At 42.2% G+C, this 27,260-nt stretch overlaps 1 protein-coding gene across 2 annotated transcripts in view; it reads right to left on the bottom strand.

Annotated features, from left to right (window-relative positions):
* The window catches only part of FAM13A (family with sequence similarity 13 member A), a 187,625-nt gene that overhangs the window by 124,234 nt on the left and 36,131 nt on the right, over positions 1 to 27,260 (bottom strand). Inside the window, exon 6 of one of the 2 annotated variants that reach the window (XM_084625336.1) lies at positions 22,140 to 22,220. The exons of the other annotated variant lie outside the window; for it this stretch is intronic. Coding sequence (XP_084481462.1) covers positions 22,140 to 22,220 — 81 coding nt within the window. The remainder of the gene's footprint in view (positions 1 to 22,139; positions 22,221 to 27,260) is intronic. 2 annotated transcript variants of the gene reach the window in all.

Genomic DNA, 27,260 nt, shown 5'->3' on the forward strand with positions numbered 1-27,260 from the left:
ACACAAACACTACCTTCCAGGCCCCCACAGGCCTTGCTTTCTCTATCTGGGTCAGCAATAGGCACGCACCAACCTCTGAGTCCTCCGAGCATTTCCTGTGGCATCCAGCCCCTTATCCACTGGACACTCACAGAATTACCAAACCAGCTGTTCACAAAGGAACACAACGTACCAAGCACTTAGATATATTTATAGTGAAAACAAGGATAAGTTTATTATCAAAGAACAGAGATTCAAGTGATAGCGAATAAGAACATCGGAAATGAATGGTTACATATAAAAACAAAATCATAACATGCTTCTAGAGACTAAACTTAACTAACAAAGTTACCTCCTGTCTAAAGAAGCTTATCGCACCCAAATTTCTCTCCCGAGTTTTCAGTCAAGCCTGGCTGAGACCCCTCTTCCATGAAGCAAACTCAATGTCCATTCACTACTTATGTGAAGGATGATAGGGTCTCTTCTTTGCCCCCCAACTATACTCGATCAAATCTTTGATATGCACCACAAGGTAGGTCCCCTCCACATCCCACTGTTTACTTCCTCCAGTTATTTTTATCTTTCTGAAGTTTTCACAGTCCTTCATTAGCATTCAGTTCAGACTGGTGAGAGGAGACCCAGCATGAAAGTATCCAACATGTAAGCAGATAAAAATTTCTTATCTGACAGAAATCCTGTTTCTTATCTTTGCTGGAACCAGTCCCTAGCCACAGCCATTAAGAACATCATTTTCAGTGTACATAAGTGATGTCTTCCACACCATCGGTACGCATATTTCACAATGATACTGATGCCCAGCATGACACCGGCTCTTCTTGAGACCTCATATGACACTCTTTGGTGAACTAGAATGTATACACTGGAACCAGGAGACCCCTACAGCCCCTATACACCCTCTGTACTCCTGGCCAGTTGGCACTCAGAGTCACAAGGGATTACAAGTATTCCATGAGCGAGGCAGTGAATATATCTAGTTATATCTTCACTGGCACGCAGTAAAGTTGCAGATCCTAATACAGATCATCCTTCTTCACCAAAGACCTTCACTCATCCTCTGAGGGAGGAAAAAAGATACTCCCCAGTATCTTAAGTTATACATCCATGTACAGATATAGTTAGGATAACTCCATAATTATATACATTTAAACAAAGATGAAGTCAGAATAAGGCAATCAAAATAAAGCGGAAATAACATCGGCTAGTTATAGTTTAAAATAGCATACACAAAAATATGCCTTCAGTTAGTATTTCATTATAACAGCACTCTCCTGGTTGCAAAATCAACTACATTCAAAATATGATTTATACAAGTGAAACTGCAATCTTAAAAATATAAAAGTGGTCTGATACTAAGATGATAGGAACCATATAGGTACCTAAATACAGATGTATGTGTTATTTGAAGGGCTCCACATTTTACCAATCTAATCTGTTGCAAAGACCCTCTTCTTTTTCCAGGTTGATATATGTTAGCCTAACCACTATACTGAACAGGCAAAGCCTCTTGGTTTTGCTAAAGCTGGGACAAGACAGACTGATTTAGAACCCGCAGAATGCTATTTGAATTTAACACCAGTCTAAGATTTTGCCTAAAACACTTCAATTAGCTCTCAATGTAAGCTGTATATTTTAACATGCAATCTATCTATCAGCATTATTTCTGCTTCATGAACAATTGGGGAAGTGGGAGGAGCCTTAGCCAGATGCATCTCTCACCTATAGGACAACTAACTTGCTCTCACTGAACCTGACTTACCCAATTTGTCTAATCAGGTAACTTGGAAATGAGCCGCCTGCCTAGTTACCTACATTTTGAATTTGACCACTGGTGCCTCTTGACGCAAACATATTCACTCCATTTGAATGATCAATAGTTTTGATGTGGTTTCAAATCACGTATACACAGACCTGTAAGCTTACCACCTGGGTCATTCAAGATAAACTATTTTAGGTTCTGTTTTAAGACAGATTTTCTCAAGAACTTCATGTTGTTCCTAGTTGTTTATTTTTTTGGGGTAGCAGCATCCTTTAAGTCCCTTACGGAACTCCCAGAGATCTCAATTTCTTCCTGCATTATACTCCATCAAAGGTTGTGCAGTGTCACAACCCTCCTACCAGCCCAACATCACAGCCATTCATTACAGCTATAGACTTGCTTGGAGACGGAGCAAAGTCAGGAGTACACTGTGTCTGGACACCCGCGCACCCATGCCATCCCAGGATGGAGGAACTAAATTTTGGATTTTAAATCTGGGGAGTCATTTAAAAAAAATAAAATTAATTACCTCTTCCCCTTGTTGCCAAAATGCCATCCCCTCTCAAGTACTATTTGTCTCTAACAATTCAAGGCCTGATTCATTACATGACAGAACACATTACAGAATATCCCCGTATGCAGAAGCAAGTGCCAATCTTGATTCTGCACATCTACCAGGCTTCATTTCCATCTCTCCCAACATAGGCTGTTACAAAGGTCACTCATTCCCCCTGATATTTTATTAACCAAATAAATTAGAACTATAACGGCATTTTCCGCAAACAACTACGACACCAATTCAGCAAAGCCCTTAAACACATGCCTAACTTTAAGCACAAGTACCCTACTAAAGTCAGTGGGATTACTCAGGTGCTTAAAGTTAGGCATGTGCTTAAACACCCTGCTGAACTGGGGCCTAAATCGTGAAAATATTTAAGAAAATAACTTGACCAATCATTTAAAATACCGTCGACATTATGTTAAAAATATACACACAAAGCATGTTTGAAGAGGTTTAATTCAAATCAAGTTTTCAACTAGAAAACACACCACCATGTGAGTCTGAAGAAAGCGAGAGATATGTCTTACCAAGATTTATTTATGCACACCACCAGAAAGGTTAGTATAGGCAGCAAAGGCAGCTGAACACACCAGATTCAGTCTTTAATTCTCACACTCGCTCAAAACCAAAGCACAAGCTCTGCCTTTCCAAACCGCCACAGTGATGTCACAAAATTCCACATCCCGTCATCACATTCTGTGCTGCTGTTGCCACATCCACCACTGTCTACGTCAGATTCTGATCTCAGTTACACTGCTGAAACTTCACTTCAGTGGAGTTATTCTGGGTTTACACCAGTGTAACGGAGATTAGAAACTTGGCCTCTGTTATTCAGGGCCCTGGTAAGTCATATGCTGCTGACAGCTTCTGAAGAAACATGGTTGAGCCATTTTGGTTGTCAATAACTTCTTTAAAAAAAAATCTAAATAATTACCAGGGAAGGGTTAAATAAGGTTTATTAGTATAAATAAGATGCCATATGTGTAAAGGATTTATCTGACATCAAAAATCTTAACTGAATCAACATAATTTTCATTTACAATGATCTAGATTGAATGGTTACTGTATCTGTATGTTTAAATAATATATCACTAAACCATTTACTCTGTGCAGCTGGCCTTTTCAAACATCAACGCTTTTGATTCACTGCTATATTAAAATGTCTGAAGCTTTAAGACTCACCCTGGCACTGATATTTTAAGGAGTGTTTCTCCACTCCAACCTTATGGAGGACAAAGTTGGTTGGGATTTACAGGGTTGGATATTACTTTGGGGCCTAATCCTCCTAAGCACATGCTATCTTTAAAGCACGTGAGTGGTCCTGTTGACTTCAGCGGGGGTAATCACATACTTAAAGTTAAGCGCACATTTAAATACATTGTTGGACTGGAGCGTTAGCCTTTTTTAATTCCAGAGAGGAGATGCCAGAGGATACTAATTACTGAGGATAAATCTGTGTCACAATTGCTCGAATATATAGAACAATATTTCACTAGTAGGGTGGAGTTCTGTCGGGATGACTTCCAAGCAACAGTTCACTCATTCAAGAAATCCTGGTTCTAGAAACCTCTCCACTTGATTTAAAAAGCAAATTTACTCTAGAAAATAACTGTATGTAGGGCATTATGGGGTTCCCTATTTATTACACCCCCTTGGTGAATTCCACATCAAGTGTGCTCCATTTAACAAGGAAAAAGGTATTTCCCCCTACTCACCTAATCCTGCTGTTCCCCAGTGTGAAGGCAAGGTCCTGTCTTTCTTGCTCAAGAATCACCGTCAATAACAAAGATTCTAGGAGTTAAATTTGATCCTCAGTTATACTTGTCCAATCCCATTGGTTTCAAACAGCACATAAATTACTTTTATTATGGTTTGCATACCAATAACAAAATTGTTAACTAAATTGCAATTACAGTGCCAACTTTTGCCTTCACTTATAGCTACCCAACTCAGTCAACGGATTGAACAGGTATCTCTCAAGGTATAATTTGGGCACTGTAATTGCAATTTTGTTAACAATTCTGTTGTTGATATGCAAAACTTCATGGTCTCTCACTTGCGTTGTCTCTGAAGGCAAACTCAAGTAAAGAGCAATAAGTTTAGTTACTCAAGTAAACAGATATGATTCTGAACATAGCCAAGGAGCAGATCTGTTGTGAAAGATGATGCCATTTCTCCATAGACACTTTTTCTGAGCTTAACCACTTTTATAAAAGACTTTTGAGACCTAACCTCAGAGGAATCAAGGAATCAGATGGAGGAATTTGTTTTGAGAATGAGGGAAAAATCAATACTGGGAGATACATTCTGTTCTAGAGACATGAGACCAGTTTGGGAAACTGCTTTCTGCATGGCTTTATCAGAGCTCCTAAAACGATGGCAGCATGCTAAACATATCTGAACTTATTTATTCACTGCTCTTGGTAACAGCACGTAAAGAAAGAAGGCACGAAAAGGAATAGACTGCAGCTGTCCTCATCCTTAATAAGAAAATGCAGCCCATGTATACCAGACGTCTCAGGCTACTAAAATCATGAGAGAACATTGCATACTTGCATTATTAATATGACTTGAGTCTGTATTAAAAATAAGGCAGCTTTGAACAGCTTTGCAAAATTCCACATGCCACATTTTGCCATCCCTGGCCTTAGCTGCACTTAATTGTGTGTGTGTGTTGTTGGAAAGGCCTATCCATATGCCTGCTGCTTCTTGATGGAGCAAGACATACTGCATTTCCTTGTGCCTCCATATTTGTTTACATAAGCAGCTGCTGTCCTGATCCTAACTGTTCCTTGTTTGACTCAGAAGGGCTGGTGTTAGGCTAAATAATGCTCTACATGTACAGCTCATGATAAGACCCCAATCCTGACCCCCCACTTTTTTTTTTAAACTAAGTTCTTCCCCCAAGTCCCTATCACATGGACTACCAACTCATCCAAGCTTCCAGTGATAGGTGGTCTCTTACTATAAATCAGCTGTTGTACAGCATGGGAAGGATTAGTCCAATACCAAAAACTAACTCTGGAAGTATTTCTGACAGGATGGATTGAATACATGAGTTTCCAAATCTCTCACACAAACAGTAAAGACAGAACATAATATAACTGAACTCCCACAGCCACGTACTTCTAAAGTTCATCATATGCAATAAACCAAAGAATTAGACTACGTTGGAACCTGGGAATTCTCCCACATGGCAAACAAAGAACTCAATATAGGTGCAACTCTGGCTTGGGAAATTCTCTGGCTTGTGTTATACTGGGGAACTGGAGCTCTTATTTTAGCTTCACTTTTCATTACTGACATGGGGTGCCATGAAAAGACAGTAGACTTACTCTGCTGTTATGCAGGAGCTCAGATTAGATGATCTAATGGTCCCTTCTGGCCCTGAAAATCTATGCATCTAAGAGTGTTTTGCTAAAATGCCAACAATATCAGACATATTTAGAGCTCAGTCTAGAAGATGTTCTGTGCTCAGAATGCTCATTGATTGCCATGCGAGTTCTGCCTGCAGTACGCAGCAGATACAGGATCCGGCCCTAGTTGAAAGAAGTATGGGACAGACTTGGCCCTGAGGACGAGCATGCAAGGGATATTCCGTGTGAAGTGTCCCCCTCTGCCCATGGAACAGGGGGCTCAGTCTACAGAGCTCTCTGTGAGTCGACAAACGGTGAATGGGCATGTAGGGGTTGCCTGCAGCAGGACGACCCACACAGTGCCCACTGCACCCAGTGCAAATAGAAGAGGAATGTGAATATGATCTCTGCACTGGAGAAACTCAGTAGAGGGGGTTCCAGAGGAAGGTGTCTGCTGGCAGCCTGGGAACAGAGCACAGGGTACCCAGTCTCCGCATGCATAGTCCTGGACCTCATCCAATGGACTGGATGCAAACCCCCTCCATAATCAAAAGATTCAGAGGAAACTCTGCAAAGGGAACGGCATTGACCATTCTGTCCTCTGTGTATGTATTTCCGCACGGAGCCAGAAATCTTCTTCTTTATCCACCAAAAATGGGGATTCGAGCTCATGAGTGTATCTTTCCCCTCTCAGTTTTCACTGTTTATTTTTAGGCAAGTTGAGATGTATTTAGTTTGACAATGACTGGTTTGTTTAAATTGGTGTGTAAAAATAAAAAGATTTTTCTTGGATTCTAGAAAAGGAATGGGCGAGATCCCTGCAAGCACAGGGGAGCTTTTTAGAGCTTGCTGCATACAATTTTCACTAATGGACCAACTATGAGTAGCAGGGAGGGGCTACAAGAGATACAGAGGGGCTTTGTTTTCGAAGACCTATTCTCAAAAACTGCCCTGGAGAGTTTTATTGGTTTTAACGTAAAATAAGAAGCCCTAATCATTAATATTTCCACCCCAGATGTAAATGTGATTTTTCACTGTCTTGCTTTTCACTGTGGTTCTCACACTTGTGCAGAGCACTGATATCACAATGATTGTTTCACATGCCTTGTGTTCAGTCCATACATGGTGTAAACGCAACCACCAAGTACAAAGAAGAAGTGAATCAGGCCTAATATGCCAGTAATTCTTTAGCTGTAAATCCGTCTTCTTTCCTCTCTCCAACATTTCTGTTTTGCATGCAGACATGGGTAAAAAAATATATGCAAAATGTCTTGTGTTTGCATGAATCTGGCAGGGTGACACTCGTGGTGCTATAGCAGGTAACTGATGTTTGGAATGGTGCCTACCTGCATGCTGGTGACTGCATTTTAGACACAGATTTTTAAATGACAGGGCTTACAGTATAGTAATGATTCAATATCTCAAATTACTAAATTAAGCTTTGTTGTCAGCCCTTTGATGACAATTATTTTTAAACATATACAATAAAGTAAAACTAGTAGAGAAGAACACCAAGATTTATGCAGAATAATGCAATCCTGGCTAATCACCCTAGGAAAGCGAGCAGGGAAGGGAGACAGACGGAGGGAATGGGGGATTTGCGAATTTTGTAATGAACTGTCAGTCTAGTGTTTCTGCAGAACTACAGAAATGTATTTGTATACTGCCTTCCAGTACAAATATGATCTCTTGCCAAAATCAATAGGAGAGAGACACATACAGGTTAATGTTTAAAGCAGGGATTCTCAGACTTTTGTACTGGTGACCCCTTTTCACACAGCAAGCCTCTGAGTGCGACCCCACCCCCACTTATATTTAACACCATTATAAACGCTGAAAGCAAAGTGGGATTTGGGGTGGAGGCTGACAGCTCATGACCCCCCCATGTAATAACCTCGTGACCCTGAGGGGTCCCGACCCCCACTTTGAGAACCTTGGTTTAAAGGATTCCTGAGTGCTTTTGTTGCATTGTCTGTGTGCATACCCCTAGTTCATTCTGAGTGTCATTCTGTATAAATGAAATGCAAGTTTAGATTAAAATGAATCTGTCTACAATATGCTGTTTAGTATCCATGATGAATCACTTACTAGTTACTATCAAAGGGTCACCTGCTTTCAGGCTCTTTCTGTTTTTCATCTCAGTTCAGCAGAATGAAAGCAATTATTGTACTACTTCATTCCTGCAACAACAGAGTCTTACATGGTCATCTTTGTGGTGTTCTCGTCTAAAGTGGGTTTCTGATTCTCCTCTCACTTAACTCCCAGTTTTAAATTCTCCTCAGGGGCATTACTTCTAGCTTCCACCAGTGCTAGTGTAAGAAGAATCTGGCCCAACTTGACTAGATGAGTAACTTCTCTTATGAGTCACTTGTCTGTCATAACTCCTATTTAAAATTAGAGGTGTGCCAACACTAAAAGCAAAATGTTATGAAAATTGGGGATGGAGAAGATGATTGAGATCACCCTGCTCACCCTGTGTCAATACAAGATTATTCTCCACAGTGTATTTTCCAATGCTTTGTCCAGTCTAGTTCTAAATGTTCCAAGAAATGGAAGCTTCTGCCTCTTCCCATGGCATATTTTTATACAGTCGCACCATTACAGAGATTTTCCTAATCATCACATTAAATTGGTTAATTTAATTCTGTAATTATGCATGTACCACTTTAAATAAATTCTCTCCAAATGAGAAACAGGAGAGAGGCTGCAAACTGGATATCTTACAGTGGGTCACTTTTATTCCGCTGTGGTTCTTTGCTCTTGATTCAGATGGCCACAACAAACTAACAGCGGTGACAGAGCAACTGTGTTTCTGTTGCTGTTCTACCAGTTTGTTTTGGACGGATAAAATACTACTCAATGAGAGTAACAGTGGCAGAATTGAACCCAGGATAATTATTTCAGTGCTTTAGATTCCTCCCCTTTTTAATGAGCTGTTAATATACAGTATGGGGTAGGAGAAAAATAGGGTGTAAATATAAACTATTCACTTTCCGTGAAGGACCTGCCTATGTCTCTTGATTAATCATGCAGGATAGGACCATGCCAATGATGTCAGTCAGGCACCACAAATACTTTTGTTAGTCTGTAATTCTTTGTGATGATGGTAAGTTGAGCAACACCATAAATGGAGAAAGACAAGTTTCCCAGCAATGTATTCGAGCCTTTCAAACCTACATACATGGACTTCAGTGGAGCAGCTCTGGTGTATTGGCACATCTGCTTCTTTTACTAGTGCAGAAATCTTATTTCCATATTTACAGCACAAGCACTTTGCTAAAAGGATGGAAATATATGATTGGCACGTTGTTTCCTTACCACTCAAGCCTACCCTTTGGGGGTCATATTACTATTTGTTTTTTAACACTGGGACTGATCTTTTCAGAGTCTCTGCTTGAAGATTCCTTTACTGTAATTTGTACATTTGTTTTCAGAATATGTTAAAAACAGCCAATAATCAGCATCCATTGGGACTACTTCAGATTATTAATTATTACTATTATTCTGGTGGCGTGCAAGTGCTAAACACAGGTCACACGGGTACCAGAGGCAACTCATTAGGACAAAATGCTTGAAGAAAATCTGCTCAGCCACAGGATGATAAGAGAAGTCCTACATCATGGTTTGCTGAAATGTTGAATTTTTCCTAGGGCCCTCCTTTGTATGCCACTTACTGCCATGATCTGCACTCCTTATCCAGGCAAAACACTCATTCAAATCAATGAGAGTTCAAAGAACCAAATAAATGAACAACAGGAATTTTGTCAGAGTAAGAAGTTCCTATTTTTAATATGGCCCAGTCCTTCACTTGTTGAAGTCAGCAGCAACATTCTTATTGGTTTCAATGATTGTTAACAAGTCCACCTTCTTTAAGATCAGAAATAAGGGCACAAACAAAAATGAAAACATGGTACCTGAAGGCCTAACATTTGCAGGATATTTGTGTTCATATATTGACTCAAACTTAACGAAAAAGTCTATTAGATTCCTTGCTATTGCCAATTTTGCTTTTACATATTAACTAGCCAATATTACTGTCACTCTGTCTGAGGTTGTTATTCTTTATATCCGTCACTGCTCTTTTGGAAATGGGTTCTTTTGTTTTTCAGTCCCACTGGAAACTCTGGGCTTAAAAAGAGTAAACAGGCTAGCTGGAGGAGGGATAAAACTAATAGCAAAAGGGAAAGGTAAGAAGAAGGAAGATATTGGCACTAAGCACAAAATTGAGATATTGAGAACAAAATTAATCAAGGAACCAAAGGACAAGAAGAGAAGAAATTCTTGATTTGCTTATACACCAATGCTCGGGGCCTGGGTAACAAAGAAGAGGACTAGGAATTGCTCATTTAAAAGTATAAATTCAATCTAGTTGGTATTACTGAAACCCGGTGGGATGACTAGCACCACTGGACGGTTAAAATCTATAACCAATTTAGGAAGTCTAGAGTTAGCAAAAGGGGGGGGGAAGCGGCACTTTACGTCAAAATTGGCATTACCTGTTTTTAAGTCACTGATAACTCAGATGGACCTAGGTCAGAGGTGGGCAAACTGCAGCCCGCAGGACCCTCCTGCCCGGCCCCTGAGCTCCCAGCCAGGGAGGCTAGTCCCCAGCCCCTCCCCTGGTGTCCCACCTCCCTCGCAGCCCCAGCTTGCTGCGCCGACAGCGCAAGGCTCTGGGCAGCCGGGCAGCGCAATTTCAGAGCCGCAGCCTGACCCGCTGCTCTGGGCGGTGCAGCTGCAGCGCCGGCAGCCATCGGTGCTTCAGGTAGCGCGGTAGGGGGACAGGGAGGGTTGGATAGAGGGCAAGGGAGTTGGGGGAGGGCGGGTAGTCAGGGGGTGTGGATAGGGGTCGGGTCGGTCAGAGGGCAGGGAACAGGGGGGTTGGAAGGGGCAGAGGTCCCGGGGGCAGTCAGGAGTTGGGGGGGTCTGGAGGTGGTCATGGGACAGGGAGTGGTGGATGGGGCAGGAGTCCCGGGGGTGCGGGAGTCGGAGAGGGGGGCGGGGGCCGGGCCACGCCTGGCTGTTTGGGGGAGACACAGCCTCCCCTAACCAGCCCTCCATACAATTTTGGAAACCCAATGTGGCCCTCAGGCCAAAAAGTTTGCCCACCCCTGATCTAGGTCCTAACAGATCAAGCACAATATGAGGTACCAGTCGGTGTCTACTACAGACCACCAAATCAAACTAGGGAGCAGGATGACAGCTTCATTAAGCACCTATTTACAAAGCGGGGGTGGGTGGGGGGTGGGTTGGAACTGTGTGATCACGGGGAACTTCAATCTGAGTGACATATGCTGCAGGTCTCATGCTGCCAATACTAAAACATTATTGGAATTTCTAAACATTATAGATGACAATCTCCTAATTCACAAAGTGTTGCCGCCAACATAGGGGAATTCTATATTAGACCTTGTTGTAACAGATAAAGAGGAACTGATCACACAACTAAAATTTAATGGTAGCTTAGGTACAAGTGATCATGACTTGATCACATTTATAATATGCAAGCAGAATAAAGTCCAGACGAGTGATATATATACTTGGTGCTTTAATAGGGCCAATTTCACAAACCTGAAAACAAGTATGAGCCAAATCAGCTGGGAGAAAGAATTTAATCAGAAAAACGTGAATGACAATTGGAAATCATTTAAGAACACCTTCCTAGATGCCACAAAATGCCACAGGCCACAGCGAGGATTAAAAAAAAAAAAACAACCTGGTTTAGAGGGGAAGCAAAGGGAGCTGTAAAAAAATTAATATATATATTACAAATGGACAAAAGGGATGGTTGACAGTAATGAATATAAATCAGAAGTTAGGAATGGTAGAAAATTGATAAGAGAAGCCAAGAGACACAAGGAGAAATCTATGGCCAGGAGAGTTAAGGACAATAAGGAGTTTTTAAAATATATTAGGATAAAAAAAAATCCTGAGAATGGTATCAGTCCATTACTAGATGGAAATGGTAGAATTATCCATAACAGTGCAGAAAAGACAGAAGTGTTCAATAAATATTTCAGTTCCGTATTTGAGGGGGGAAAAAGAATGATGGTGATAACACTCTTTCCATTCCACTAGTATTTCTGGAGAATGTTAAAATGGAACTTACTAAAAGGTTAGACATTTTCAAATCTGCTAGTCCAGAGAGCTTTCATTCAAGAGTTTTTAAAGAGCTCACTGAGGAGCTTGCTGGCCCATTAATGTTGATTTTCAATAAGCCTTAGAGCACCGGGGAAGTTCCAGAAGACTGGAAGAAAGCTAATGTTGTGCCAATTTTTAACTACGGTAAAGGGGATGAGCCAGGTAAGTATCGGCCTGCCAGCCTGTCATTGATACCAGGCAAAATAATGGAGCGGCTGAGTCAGGACTCAATAAATAATGAACTAAAGGGGTGAAATGTAATTCATTCAAATGAACATGGGTTTATGGAAAATAGACCCTGTCAAATTAACTTAATATCTTTTTTGATGAGATTACAAGCTTGGTTGATAAACCAAATTGGAGAATTTCTGCTGGACAGGCTCTAAAAGAATATTTCCATTCAGTGTTGGTACAACTCCTGGAAAAGGCTATGATACTTCACAGGTGCATGGCAAGCACCACATCAAATACTGAATCAAGGTTTAACAGACAGCAATAACAAAGGATGAATTTCCCACAAAAGGTGACATCCCACCATGTTGCTCTTTTTTACTCTCAAGTATTCCCTTTCTGCATGTCTTCCCCATCTTCAGCTTTATAGACTACCAAAGCTAAAAGTAATATTTGCGTTAGATTTCCAAACGGCCTCACTGGGGGTGGGAGGAAAAGACTGATGACTTGCATCCTCTCCTCATCCTTGCCAAAAACCTTGGAAAAACCATGCTGTATACACCCAGATTTCAGGCTAGCATCTGAAAGGCAGGACTTTTGTTTTGTGTTCTTAACAGCAGTTCCAGATGACCTCTGCATGTACGTTCTCTACTATGTTTAAACTCCTGACCTGTGTAATCAGCTTGTTTACATTTGGAAAATTACCCACTACCCTGATCATTTGCAAGGCTCTTACAAAAAAACACCCTCTGCCAACTGGGGATGGGGAAGTTGGCCCCCACAGCACCTGCAGGGACTTCTCCCATGTAGGGTTTACTGCCAGTAATAAAACCCCACAATGTAAGTCCACATCTTGGTAGGCTGAAATAAATATCTAATATCCTTATGATAAATTGTCAGAATCCACCTTTTGGTCATATCACTTAACAGCACTCCCCTCCCAAGCAGGTAGGTGCATAATAATAAGGAATGGCAGAGAATGTACATTTAACTTGCTTTCTTTGATAAGCAGCGACTCCTGTCACAAATCTGTCAGCATGATGTGACACCTCTGTCATCCCTTACATACTTGCTCGTGAACTGAGGCACTTTTAGACCACCCTTTTTTTTTTTTTTTAATCGACCTTCTGTGGAAACAAATGCTTTGCTTAACCCCTTCTGGACCATGTATTTAGCTCAAAATGACTATCATTATTATTTATAATTCGTATTACAATAGCATCTAGAGGCCCCAACCAATGTGCTTGCTACTGTACAAAGTAAGGCTAATCTCTATGGAGTGTGAACAGTCCTTTTGCTCTGGGTTTGTACAGATCCTAGCACAACAAGGTCCTGGTTTATGGCTATGGCTCCTATGCACTATGACAATACAAATAATAACAGTGAAAGACGGAGCCCTGAAGAGCTCACAGTTTACATAGACAAGCCACACAAAAAGTGGAAGTAGAAAGAGAGAAGTGATGTAGGGTCACACAGCAGGTCAGTGGCAAAGCCAAGAAGAGAATCCAGTTCTCCCGAGTCCCAGTCCAGTACCCTAGATCATGCTGACTGTATATTTCCTCAAACAATGAGCTCCTTCTCCCTACCACCAAAAACATCCCGCTGGCCAAGAATCTCTCTCTCTCTCTCTCATGTTCCCAAGTTCCTTACACGATCCGTAAGTGACTCTAAAGGAAGTTTCTGCTTTTTCAATGTATTAGAGACCTCACTTGGATACTATTTTAAACCAATTAACTACAGAGATCTCCCTGCTTAGAAAAGATTACATCACTTCAAGAATACTTTTCGTCCCACTCATTTTGTAGGTGAATAATCCCTGGATGTGAAATTGAGTTGACATTACTCAAGGCAGGTAGAAAGGAGGAGAGTAGAGCCCAGGGCGTTCCTAGAGGGGATAATGGAGCAGCATGAGGGGGGAGCATGGCCAGGGAGAAAGGGGAATACCGTGCAGGGCAGGCAGTCAGCCTGTGATCCACAGCTCAACCACGGGTTAAGGAGTGCTACAGCAAGAACCAGGGGGGTGGGAACAATACATGAGGTCATAAAGTGGGATGAGAGGGGAACACGGCTGGCTGAGCAAATCTGGAGAGGATGGCCTGTGTGAACGGGGAGAGCCAGGGAGATGGGAAAAGTGGGGCCCCTCTGTTAGCAAACTAAGGAGGTTCCCTGTTAGCTCCGATCACTGATAAAGATGACAGCTGTTAGAGTTGAAAGTGCATCAACTATGCCAGCCTGTTGTGTCCACCCAGGCACAGAATCGATCGAGTCTGCACCAGTTCAGGCTATCCCAGTTCTTATCTATACAGTTTTTGAGTATGGTAAATGGATTGATGCTACCTTTCCAGAAAATTGAGTGTGGTCCTTTTGCATGTGGGCACAAGGGCCTCTTCAAATTCTTGAAAGGGGGAAAAAAAAATCAGACTAATTTTTCTAACTGCCCAAAGCTGACAGTGCTCAGAAAGCAAGATGGGACTCAGTCTTCTAGCAATGACTTAATGTTCAATAAGTACTTTAAAATTACGGGACAAATCCTTTCTTACTAGCCCCAGTTGCCAATTGCTCAGGGAATCCTGCTTCAGGCTGCAGAGCAGGCTCCACACCCCCTCACACTGACCTCACAGAGCTGGGGAGGAAAAGGAGAATCTGCATCCCAATGGATTCTCTGCCTCCACTGGTCCTCCTGCCTGGCCTTCCCCTTCGGTGCTAATGCATAGGGGACCCTCCTGGGGCTGAGCTCTCTGGAGGGATTATGCACCCACTCGATTCCTCTGTGACACACATCAGTGAAGACTGGACTGAAGCCAAGATAGCTGAAAAAAAAAAAATGGCTCCTGCTGGCTTGGTGATGGGTCTGAGATGTCCACATATCAAAAGGTGTGTTGTTAATATTTCTGTGGGCTCTGCATTATGACTGTAAAGAGCAACGACAAAAAGACTGTGAATAGTGCAGATCTGCAGCCATGTATTTATTTATTTTTGACAGTACAGACTGTCCATTGGTTCCTTTTTAGGCTGCCGTTACTCAGTAGGAATAGTCCACATTACATGTTTGTATCTTGCATTATTGTCCTGTTACAATACGAAACTCAAACTGGACAGGATATTACATTTGTCTCTGCCCTTTAAAACAAAATGCTGAACAAGTGTAAACAGCCTGCCAGGCATCAACCTTTAATATAGTGTAATCTCAGAGCTATAAAGCTTCTCCGTAAAAGAGCAGAGTTATAAAGGAAACGCTGACAGATCTTTTATATCTGTAGCACACCATTGCTTTGTATTGCAGTTGCTTAAGTGCATTAAGTTTATATTAAGTTTGAGGTTTGAAAACTAAGCTCTTTTTAGGTATTAACAGATGCCAAAACACGTTAGATCCTTCTACCAACATTTCAAATGTGACTTGCCCAGACTCCATTCAGCTGGGTCCGTTTCTTTGGAACTTGGCAAATAAATAAATAAATAAATAACCAACCTTCCTCTGAGACTAAGCATGGAGTTTTGAGAGGCCAAAAGGAGGTTACTTAATGAAATTAAAACAGGAAGGAGGGGGGCGGCTGAAAATAGGGCTGGAAATGGGACGCTGGCAAAGCTGACTGTAAACCCTGTCTCACTACCTCCATAGTATTTAGCGAAGAAAGTTAACATCCACCAATAAAACAAAACTAACAGTGTTTACCAACCCTCATTCCCTATTGCCGTTGATCTAATCACAACCAATGCATTTCCAATACCGTAATGCAGAGCAATGGTGATATCTTAAAAATACCCACAAACGTGTTAAAATAGTTACTCTATGAATATTTTTTGACCAACCATCATGGCTCTCTCCATTTTTAGTGAAAACTTAGATTAGCACTGACATTTGCAGACTTAATCTCCAAATGCTTAATAACTGGTTTCTCCAGTCAGAGCTGCTCACATAGAATCAGTCAGTAAGCAAACAAACCTTTACCAACACTTTCTCTTCAAGACACAGAGCCAAATTCCCTGCTGATATCAACGTGGGGCTGCTGTTCTGAAGTCAATGGAGCTGTGCCGGCATTGTATCAGCAGTGAATATGCCACACAGTTTCTGCAAAACTAGTCTGGGAGTGCGTGGGGATGGGGGCGGGAGGCGTGTAAAATCTGTGCCAGATCTACACCTGGTATAGACTACTTCCCCAGCTGCCCTGGCTCAGTTGTGCTAGCCAGTGGCAATGTGGGGGTATAAGAGGGAGTAGCTACTTCATGGAAGCTCTTCCCGCCACCCATGCAGTGAAGGTAGCTCACCAAAGGAAGTAAGAGGGCAGTTTACTCCACCTCTCTCCCCTGCATGGTTGTGTAAAGTGGTTCACTATTGAGCCCTAATGAATTAAGCTTCACAGCAGCCCTGTGAGATGGTAATAATCTTTACCTATTCTCGACAGCTAAATTAAGGTACAAAGAGGCTAAGCCTGGGAATTTCAAAGCAGCCTAAGGGAATTAGGCGAACAACTCCCATCAAATTTCAGTGGGATTTGGGTATCTGACTCCCTTGGACTCCTTTGGAAAAAAAACAACAACTGAGCCTGAATAGATTGGCCAGGGTCAAAGAGTGCTTGGAACAGAACCCGAGCCTCGACGTCCAGCCCCTTGCTTTAACACTCCCTTCTCAGCACAAAGAACCATGTTCAAACAGACACAACTTTAATCTTATAGCAATAAGTCCTTAAGTTAAAATGCTGACCTAAAAAAAAAGGGAGGGGGGGAGCGGGGTGCAGTCCTAGTGCAGCAGAGTTCTCTCAAAACAAAGGGCTGCCGAGAAGTCAAGAAAGCTAGCCGAAAGGAACAACGCCATCGATAGGTCCATCAGTGGCTATTAGCCAAGGCAGTCAGGGACACAACCCCATGCTCTGAGTGTCCCTAAACCTCAGACTGCCAGAAGCTGGGACTGGACGACAGGGGATGGATCACTCGATAAATTGCCCTGTTCTGTTCATTCCCTCTAAAGCACCCAGCATTGGCCACTGTCAGAAAACAGAATGGACCACTGTGTCTGACCTAGTATGGCCGTTCTTAGATTCTTAACTCATTTTTATTTATTTATTTGTTCATGAAACCACCATCGTGGTAAGTTTTCTTCTGGGTAAAACCAAACACGCACAGCGATTTAACATAAGCATGAAAACCCCCTCTGCTGCCACTAGTGTTCCACACCCCATCCCCCACTATGTGAACCTATTTGCTTTCAGCTTCACAGGAAAAGAAGAAAAAACATCCTTGTTGAAAGAGGAAATTATTTAAGCAAAGTTGTTTAGATAAAAGAATGATTAACAAGGCATATAATGAGGTATAAAAACTCCTGTTTTAAACATGCTGATCTCATCTCGATTGCTACTGAGGCCTGGGAAGGAAAGTTAAGGTGCATCAGAACCTATTTTACGATCTTTCCAAACAACAGAGACTTTTGAGATGGAAGTAATAAAAATCGCAGCCAAATAGCTTTCAAATATATATCACCACTGTTTCACTGTGTCACCAATACCCACATTCAGTTCTCCTTTCGTTTCCTTTTGTCCTCCCAAGATATTATATATATATATGTGGCCTTTTACCTGAGACCATATCTCTTACTAAAAAAATAAACGGGACTTTGCTCTGCTTTGACACAGCCTTAATCTACTTCATTTGTTATAGATATTGCAACAAAACATACACAAGGGTCTTGAAATGTAGTCTGTGATGAAAAAGAGATGGAGACACCCATTTTTTAGAAAACACTACAGCATACAATAGTAATGGTCCAAACACAGCAGGAACGCTCTGATAAGCCGGAATGTTGGGGACTGGTGCTAGAGAACGTAGCAACATTTTTATAAGGAAATGAAAAGCATCTACAAAAAAGTTTTGCTACGCATATAAAATACACTCCTTCCCTGTTGCCAAGTTGCTCTTAATTGGTCAACTTTTAAAATTTCCCATTTTCCTCTGTTCTTAAAATGTGTTCTCTCCACAGTTGCCAGATAGGGATTTTATTTAATTATATGTGTGAGGCAGAGAGACTTTTCCATATTCATACAGCAAAACACACATTTTGGCAATCAACGGGCATTCAATAATAAATGCATGAAGGGTTAAACAGACAATCCTGCAAGCACATGTTGAGCTTGTGAGTCCTGAGTTTGGAAAGGGCACATCAGTAACATTTTAAGGTGGCTCGTTTTCTGCTGTCCCCTTTCTGTGACTGTAACCCCCACTGTTATTAGTTCAACAAGTGGGTTCAGGAGACAAAAGACCCACATGTGTTTCCATCTAGCATATCCATCTGCACACATTCAGCATCTGTCACACCTGACACCTTAAGAGCTAAGATGCCATAAGCAAAGTTAATGAGAATGATTCAAGGTCTCATGACGGTCAGGACGTTTACACTGCAACATAAGCCCGGGCTGAGACTCAGGCTTGAGCCCAAACCCCCATTTCCATCTACACACAAATCTCTCAGGTTAGGGTCTATTGCTTTGCAGTTTAGAGGCAGCCCTCTCGACTTGGGAGTCCACCAAAAGTATCCCACAGTCCCATGGGCCAACTTCCTCTCTAACCACAATCCTTATAAAGACAAGTTTCAGAGTAGCAGCCGTGTTAGTCTGTATTCGCAAAAAGAAAAGGAATACTAGTGGCACCTCAGAGACTAAAAAATTTATTTGAGCATAAGTTTCCATGAGCTACAGCTCACTTCATCGGATCCATTCCATTTCCACTGAATGCATCTGACGAAGTGAGCTGTAGCTCATGAAAGCTTATGCTCAAATAAATTGGTTAGTCTCTAAGGTGCCACAAGTACTCCTTTCCCCTTGGTAGTACAGCAGCTCGGTCAGTCAGCATTTAACACTTCCATTGGCTTCCGAACACCAGGTTACACACACACCAGGAGAGAACCTTCTGTGCCAGCAGTAGAGACTGACCAGAAGTCGTCTTTCGTGAAGCAAGTAGCTTCATGGTCACAGGAGCACAGCCAGATTTTGGTAAATCTCTGGTGCAAGGCCAGAAAAAACAATGGACTTCAGTAAGAGGACCAGGAATGACCACTCATACCAGCAAATAGCGAAGAAACTAGGAATGATGCAAATTTACTGGATCAATGACCAGTGCAGGGAGCGGATTAAGCATCTCAAGATTGAGTACAGAAAAAAAGAGAGACCAGAACCGCACCTCAGGCAACCCATCATCACACCCGTTTTATGAGGAGTTTGATTGGGTGCTGTGCTGAGCATGGAGTCAATGGTGGTGTAGGATGACCTGGTCAGCCGGGATGGCGCTCTACTGGCCCCAGAACCCAGCATGGGGCCTGAAGGAAGCCAGCAGCAGGTGCCGAGTGAAGACAGTGAAGTGACCTGTTGCATTCAGCAGCCCTTTGCTGTCATAGGTCCATTCAGGGAGACATAGCTCACCCTCGGGCATCACAAAGACACAGCAAGCTACAGTAATGCAGACAGCACTGATGACTATGGAATCCAAACAGATATGCAGACACCTCCAGAGGGATTTCAATCTGCCAAAGCACATTCAACCACCATTCTACACCTGCTGAGAGTGTAATTAAAAACTGTCTTCTGTCAGGGCCTCGGAAATCAGGACACAGTTTCATGAGCCCAGACAAAAGGAGGTATTCAGGGTCCTCCAAACCAATGGTGGGGACAGTAATTCAATTTATGACAATATCATTTGGTAGGAATAGTGTCCCAGCCTATCCGTGAATGTAGACTCCCAACCGGCAAAAAACCCTGGCATCATGAACTTTTTCATTGCACCCCACTAACATTCATAAATTGACCTCTGTTATCCACAAAAGCCTACATCTTTGTGGTTTATGTACTCATGTACAACTTGAGGATGGCAAACTAAGGGCACAAGACTCACAAAGTTCCAGAAGTGTACCTTTCTTCATGTGGGGGCTCTGGACTATCTGCTGGTCATCCCAGGTCTGCAGGACAATGGGATCCCACCAATTTGTGCTTGTGGCCATGCTTCGGAAGTGGCTGTACCAAGTGTCATATGCAGCAACAACTAGTTTGAGTCCGCCAGGTCTGTGTCCTCCTCCTTCTCCATCATAAGGTCTGTGAGGTGCCTTTGGTGGGTCAGAAAACACTGCTGAACCATGCATCCGCATCTCACAGAAGCTCTGTCAATTTCCTGACACAGGAGTGAGTGAAAGTGCAAGCAAGAGAAGTTCATCAAAAGATGCCTCCTTCATGTTGCTGGGTCCCGTAGCTAGGAGCGCAAAGACCAAAATGACTGCTTGGCAGGATGTGTTGGCGGGCTGTTCAAACTTCCTGCAATGTGCAGGATGGACAGTCACGTTTTCCCACAATGCATCACAGTCAAAGGGCTAGAGCAGCCACATTTCAAGAGGGTGCTAGGGATTCTGGGATGTGGTTGGATTGACTCGGGTCTGCGTGCTGCAGCGTGGACATCAGAGATCGAGGTTCGAACTCGGGTTAGAAAATTCTTAAAGTACGGTTAACAATCAATCAACGTAGACACTCAAGCCCTTGGTTCTTGAACCCCGGGTCTGCTGATTCGAGTCCCACTAACCTGGGGCTTACACTACTGTGTAGACATACCCTCACTGTCATGCTAAATAAGGAATCAGTATCAAAATTAAAATAAAACTCGCAAAGAAATATTGCCAAAGCAAATGCATGGCTAAAATTCCTTGCAACTTACCAGAAAGCTAGGTGTACGTGCTGTAACATGGGTTTGTTTATGGAACAGCAAAGCTTGGATCAGCACTAAGGACCTTTATTGTTCTCTCTGAGTGGTTTAAGAACAGGTGTCTGATTTATCTATTTATTGTAAAGTAATCCATAAATAGAACATGACCTCAAAGAAAAGCATGACCTAGATGTGGGAAAAATTCAGGCTCTCCAGACTAGCATCTCATGTTACTCTTGCTTTGAGCCAGCCCTGAAAAAGTAGAAGTTGGGCTGCTGATCTAAAAGTCAAGCACACGCACAATAGCAGAAACTTGCCATAGAGAAACAGCCCAAAGAGAATTCATCAATTTGAATTTTAAAATAAATAATTTACTGGAATGCCAAATACTTACTTTTAAATGTACTTACATAGTTCGTTCAATTACTGTCCCAGAGGTTCCCTACGTACACAAGATAGGACTTTTCTAATTACTGGAAATGTGCTATTAACTACATGCAAGCTTGTTCTCTCTAAGTATAGACAATCGGGGCCTAAGGGTGGTTGGACCTGGTAGAAGAGACACAGAATGTGTCTAACCGATAGCTAGAGCTTTTGTTCCCTCTCAGACCTGCACAGGAACCAGTCACAACTGCACTTACTGGGCTGTCCTGAGAACAGAGACTGCTTACTTCGAGAACATTCTGGGGCACAAGCCACAACCTAAAGAGCTACAGTAGAGGTATGGCAAGGACCCCAACCCCCATGCTCCGCAAGGGCCAGCAGAAATGGCCAGAAATGAAGAGAAGATCATGTGGCACTCTCTTAAGAAATAGTGCAGCAGCTGTGTTTGGACTGTGTACCCAGGAACCGAGGGAAGCATTCTGCCTTCCCACACAGCCCCTGGGGTGGTGTGACTCCACTCAGACCCCAACACAGGCCAGTATGCTACTAGGCATTACCTGTCCTTGAACGTATTTAATGATGGGATTTTCGCAAGTGCACAGTGCCTGCCGAACTCTGCTCCCACTGAAGTCAGCGGGAGTTTTGCCACTGATCACAATGGGAGGAGAGTTGCACCAATGCTAAGCCCTTTTGAAAATCCCACCCTAAAAGTAGTGAAGATCAAAACACCATAGTTCAGAATCTGGTGAACTCCCCACAGTGAAAAATATCTACACTTAACCTGTCTAGAGTAGGTCTGCCTTCTCATAACATGCCCTTCTTCTAAACACGGCCTCAAGTTTATCAAACTTTAAAATGGTTATAATACGTATCTATCGCTCAGGGTTCCTGTGAAACTTGACTGATCAATTGTGTGACTGATTAATGAGAAGCAGCATGAAGACTGAGGAATCTGAAGAAGAGGACCAAGGGGATCTTGGCAACATGAAAACCTCTCATTCCCTTTACCACCAGGTAAAAAAATTCTTATTTCCCATCTGGCGGGGAAACTGAACCACAACAGAATGGTGCGTCTGCAAATATGTCCATTTTACTGTACCTTGCTTCGTGGCGTTGACTTCGGTGCCTCTCTTTCTAAAGCTCTTGTCAGACTGATAGGCAGGGACTGCTCACAACTGGCCTAATATAAGGAGACCCCAAAAATAAACAGACAATAAAAATACTTAAAAATAAACATGCACACACACACAAATAACTTTCTATTTACTCAGATCACTCAGCATTACTGCCAAGCACCTGCCTGCTTATATATACACACACAACAGGGCACCAAGCAAAGGCAAAGCTCCCTCATGATTTCAAATGACAAAAATTTGGTGGTTCTCTTTAAAGAAGGTACCCGAGAAATAGAGATGGAAGGAGGCAGGAAAAGATTTGCCACCTGATTCAATAATAGTTGAGAACTGCTGTACCTTAAGTACTCTATTTTAGCCTCACAACAGAATATTTCAATGCAGTCTATCACTTCACAGTGGCGTTCTATGTAAAAAAACATGATGCAGGGAAATTTTACATCCTTGGTGCACATGCAGATCTGTGTATGTCTTCAGGATTATATTAAGGGCTCGTTAAACTAGCTCCCCCAGGGACGTAAGTATACCCGCAACTCATACTTCGGTTTAAGTTGTGTCTACATGGAGGGAGGGAGCATAGCTATGAGGGTTAGGGATGTGATTTTCACTTCCCTAATTAATAAAGCTATGCCAACAAGCAGCATAGACCTGACATTAGCAACACCACTATCTATTGCTTTATAATTTTGCAAGTGCTTCAGCTAAATTCAACTAAATGAACTCTTATGTATTAATAACACGAAAACAATAACTCTGTTTTACCTAAGTACAGGGTGTAGTACAGTGGGATCCTGGTTTATTAATAGGGCTCCCACGTGCTAAAGTAAAGTATTATTGATAATAAATAATAATAATACTTAAAGCTCCTGAGTCAAGAGCATTCGAAAGAGATGCCAAAATTATACATGTGATTATTTGAGGATCATCTAATCTTTCCCATTCCTACTTGACTTATACATAGACTAAACATAATAGCATTCCTTTCCCCCCCCTTGGCATTAAACACACTGCTGTAGGTGAAGCATTTGGAGGCTTGTAAACTTTCCCTTACACATTTCATACTGCTCATTTCCTGTCAGCTCTCATCTTAAAATGTCACCCTAGCTAATCACTTTTTGCTCCTATTATAAATATGCCCATCTGCTCATTGGTGGATAACACTGAAGTACAATAGTCACTAAACAAGGAAACATTACCCAGAAAGCCAAAGAAAGATATTCACAGGTGCTTTTCTCCACACTGCTCTCTTATTTGAGTCTGCTATCATAAACGCTGATTGCTCTGTAGGCCAGGTGAGAGAGACCGGTTGTTGTCTTGTCCAAATATGGTAATACAGAAAGAAAAGAAGCCTGCAAGGTTCATCAGGGCTACTATAGCCTTAAGGTGGGATTTTCAAACAGGATCAATTCCCACGGACTTCAATGGGAGAAGAGTTAGGCCAATGCGGAGCCCTTTCGAAAACTCTGGCCTTTGTACAATGTTAGAATGGCATGGAAAAATATTAAACTGGACATAATTAGAAGGAAGCTGTTCAGAACTTCAAAAGCTTCCCAGGGGAAGACACACATTTGGGACTAGAGCATGGGTCCTTCTTTTCCTGACCAGTGGAGGGACAACTTGTTTGTATTTGTTACATATATAATGTCCAGTATCTCAGCAGAGATGAGTGAAGGGGAAGATCAGTTGATTAAAATTAGGGAGGAAGTGAGGGACTTCACCACCAGCCACCCAAGGGGACAGTTTTGGGAAACTCTTTCTGGCCATTGTCATAGAAGTGCTTAGGCTGTTTTACATACTTGTGAGAAGAGGGCTGAGGAAAGGGAGGGAGACTATTATTTTAAAAATTGCTGTGTGCAGGATGTTTTCTGTCCAGTAACCTCAGGGTGGGGTTTGCAAAAGTACAAAGTGGAAATGGAGTTTTACCACTGACTTCAATGGGAGCAAAGTTAGACCAACACTAACTACTTTTGAACCTCCACCTTCATTGTTCTACCTGGAGATAACATGCTTGATTCTGCAAGGGGCTGAGCCCTCTGGCCTGATCCAATTAAGTATTTAAGCATGTGGCTAAGATTGCAGTCAATGGGATCACTCATACTCTTAAAGTAAGGCACATGCTTAAGTATTTTGCCTCACTGGACTGGGCCCAGAGTGCTCAGCACCTTGAGGATCAGGCCCCAAACGATTTCATTTCCAAACACAATTGCACTGGATAGTTCTCTCACAAAAATCTAACTAAGCATTCATAGACCAACAGTGGACATGATGCTGGGCTAGCAGCACACACATGTCTGCTAGAACACTGCTGTGATTTAAAGCACCAAGTGCAGAAATCTGGTTTGCCAGCTAATCCCTATGTGAAGTGGAACCATTTAGCTGAATAGTAGAAATGGGTGAAGGGAAAACTACAGACCACCTAAAAAGAAAAAGCTGGCAGGAGATCAGTTTTCATATCACTCCACAGTTTCAAATCCCCTAACTAACTTCCCCTCCTCATCGGATGCATGAACTATATGAAATGTAGCTCATGAAAGCTTATGCTCAAATAAATTGGTTAGTCTCTAAGGTGCCACAAGTCCTCCTTTTCTTTTTGCGAATACAGACTAACACGGCTGCTACTCTGAAACTAGAGATTACTTGTAATTTTATAAACAGAGTTTACTTGGTATTTTGCATCCAGACAAACAGGGGCTGTCTGCTCTGTCACTAAAAAGGGAAGAAAAGGACAGTTCCAAGGCTTTGCCACATCTCCTATAGCTAAACGAGGAGCAGCATCAAGCCCTGTTCAACCCACTGCTTGAGCAGGTTCTATTGTGTTTCAGTGCAGGCATTTTCATCTCTGTGCTGTCAGGTGGTCAGTGATTACAAATTTAAAGTGTTCTGCTAAAAAGATATTTGGGTGGGAGACCTCCAAAGGAAAAAACTTTGCGTGGCCGGGAGCCAGGTTGCACTGTGCCATCCAAGTCAGCACTCAACCAAGGCCTTAGCATGTTGCTGAGAGTCACCCTGCTACTGGAGTGTCACCTTTCACCTGAGATATAATGTAAGGCTGAGGTCTTGATGGTTTCTGGTAATTAAAAATCCCACTATATTTTTTTTGTAGAAGTAGTTATGTGGCAAGACTCACTGGGGTAATTATATTCTGCCTGCCTAGATTCCCTCCTCAGTTCAAACTGAATAAAGACATTCTTCACTTCCAATTCATAACTGTTGGGATTCATAACAATTAGCATTATTGATCACTGCTAATCAGTTGTCACATTTCATCACAGATGTGGCTGCATAACAATGGCTAACTGTATTATTGGACTGTCTATAATTGCAGTTTGAACAGCACTTTGAGATCCTCTAGAATGAAAGGAACTACATAAAAATGGAAGGAAGCATTATTATTGGGTAGGTTTCTTAAACAAGTTTATTCACAGGTCAGGTGATAAATTGCAATAATGAAATGGGGAATTGATTTATATTTTAATTATGTACGTTATTTTTCAGTTTAATGCCACAAAACTGAGTCAAGACCATATCTAAACACGCTGAGAATTCTGCTACAAAGCAGAACATGAGTAACATTTTCTTTTAGCACACATACACCCACAGTGCAATTCAGACACAGCAGTCCAGTTATGCTGTCCCCTTTCCTGGATGGATGGTCAAGGAATCCAAGTTCTGATGTGACACTACTCTATAAATGCCGAAATTAGGAGGGTGCACTGAGGTCTTATTTTATGGTTCTTGTAAATCAGAGGTATGCACCACAAGATAGGTATCTAATCTGTACACACAACCCTTTTGTTAATGTGCATCTACTCTACTAGTTTATCTCTTATCTTTAGGCTGGCAAATACCACAGAAAGGAGTCACCCCCAATTTGATAATTATGCCACTATATGATAGTGGTCCAGAAACTCTCTCAAGGTCATTGAAGGGTACCGAAAATTAAGGAACAGCCTTGATGATTTTTTCATTGCTTTGAGATTATAATCTTACAATATGGCCTGAGTAACAGGCAGCATGCAGCTGTACTGTCCCAGGAGCGAGCAAAGCAGGGACTCAACTGCAACTTGGAAAGTCTTCATTCAGTCCCTGCTTCCCTACTGATCCATGGGGAAAGCCAACCCTTTCCTTGGCACATCTTATATTCCTGTGCACGGCAGCTGAGCACGTAGGGGAGTGGAGCCAATGTCCTGTCCCCACCCTTGCCCATCTGTGAGAGAGGTGAAACACATGCAGGGATGAAGATGCTCACTAGGCCCCCCCGGCCCTGTGCAGGCACACAGCAAGAGTCACAATCTCGCCTTTGATATTTTACATTGTTATAGCATTGTGGAGTCACTTCTCTTTTTTCCTTCTCATAAAGCTATTTACTTTTGGTTTCCTCCAAAACACTGAATTTTTCAAAACTCTTGCACTTTGTACAATAATAAAACTACGAGGTGCTGAGTTTTAAATGCTTTGCATCTTGCATGGTTTTTGCATTCAAGAGTTTTTTCAAAATGCAACTCAAAAACCACCTGTGATTTTTGCATGGCCTTGGTCGACTGATCCACATTTTTAGTTTTAAAAAGAGCATATTCCCTTCCTTTAAGGAAGCAAAAGGTTTTATTTGTAGTTTGGGCAGATCTTAAGATATCCAGGCCACAGGGCGTCATGTGTCACGTGAGGTCAAGAAGGTGATGAGCATAACGGAGTTCAAGGGAAGATGCTACAGTCCCAAAGTGGGAAGCGATGGCAAAAGCCATAATCCCCTTGTATCATGTTTTATCACCAAATACCTAGAATAGGCCTGGTGCCTGTTCTAAAAGTAGAGCATTACATATGCAGGATGTGAGGACAGCTGGCAATCACGTGTCTGAAATGCACTCATGGAAGACAGAGAAGATACGGGGAAGAAAAAGAAAAGAAAAAAAAAATCTATACTAAGGCTCTGTCTAAAAGAAGGTTCCTGATTTCCACGCCACCTTTCAGCAACAAAATAGAGGCACAGAACCATACAAAAATACAAAAGGCCTTTGTCCAAGGCCCTTGGCGCTTGCCCCCAGCTCTGCATCAGGAATCTTTCTGTGCCAACACTGATGTTTTTAAAA

The sequence above is a fragment of the Lepidochelys olivacea genome, assembly GCF_965140295.1.
Source record: "Lepidochelys olivacea isolate rLepOli2 genome assembly, chromosome: 4".
In the NCBI taxonomy this organism is placed as follows: domain Eukaryota; kingdom Metazoa; phylum Chordata; order Testudines; family Cheloniidae; genus Lepidochelys; species Lepidochelys olivacea.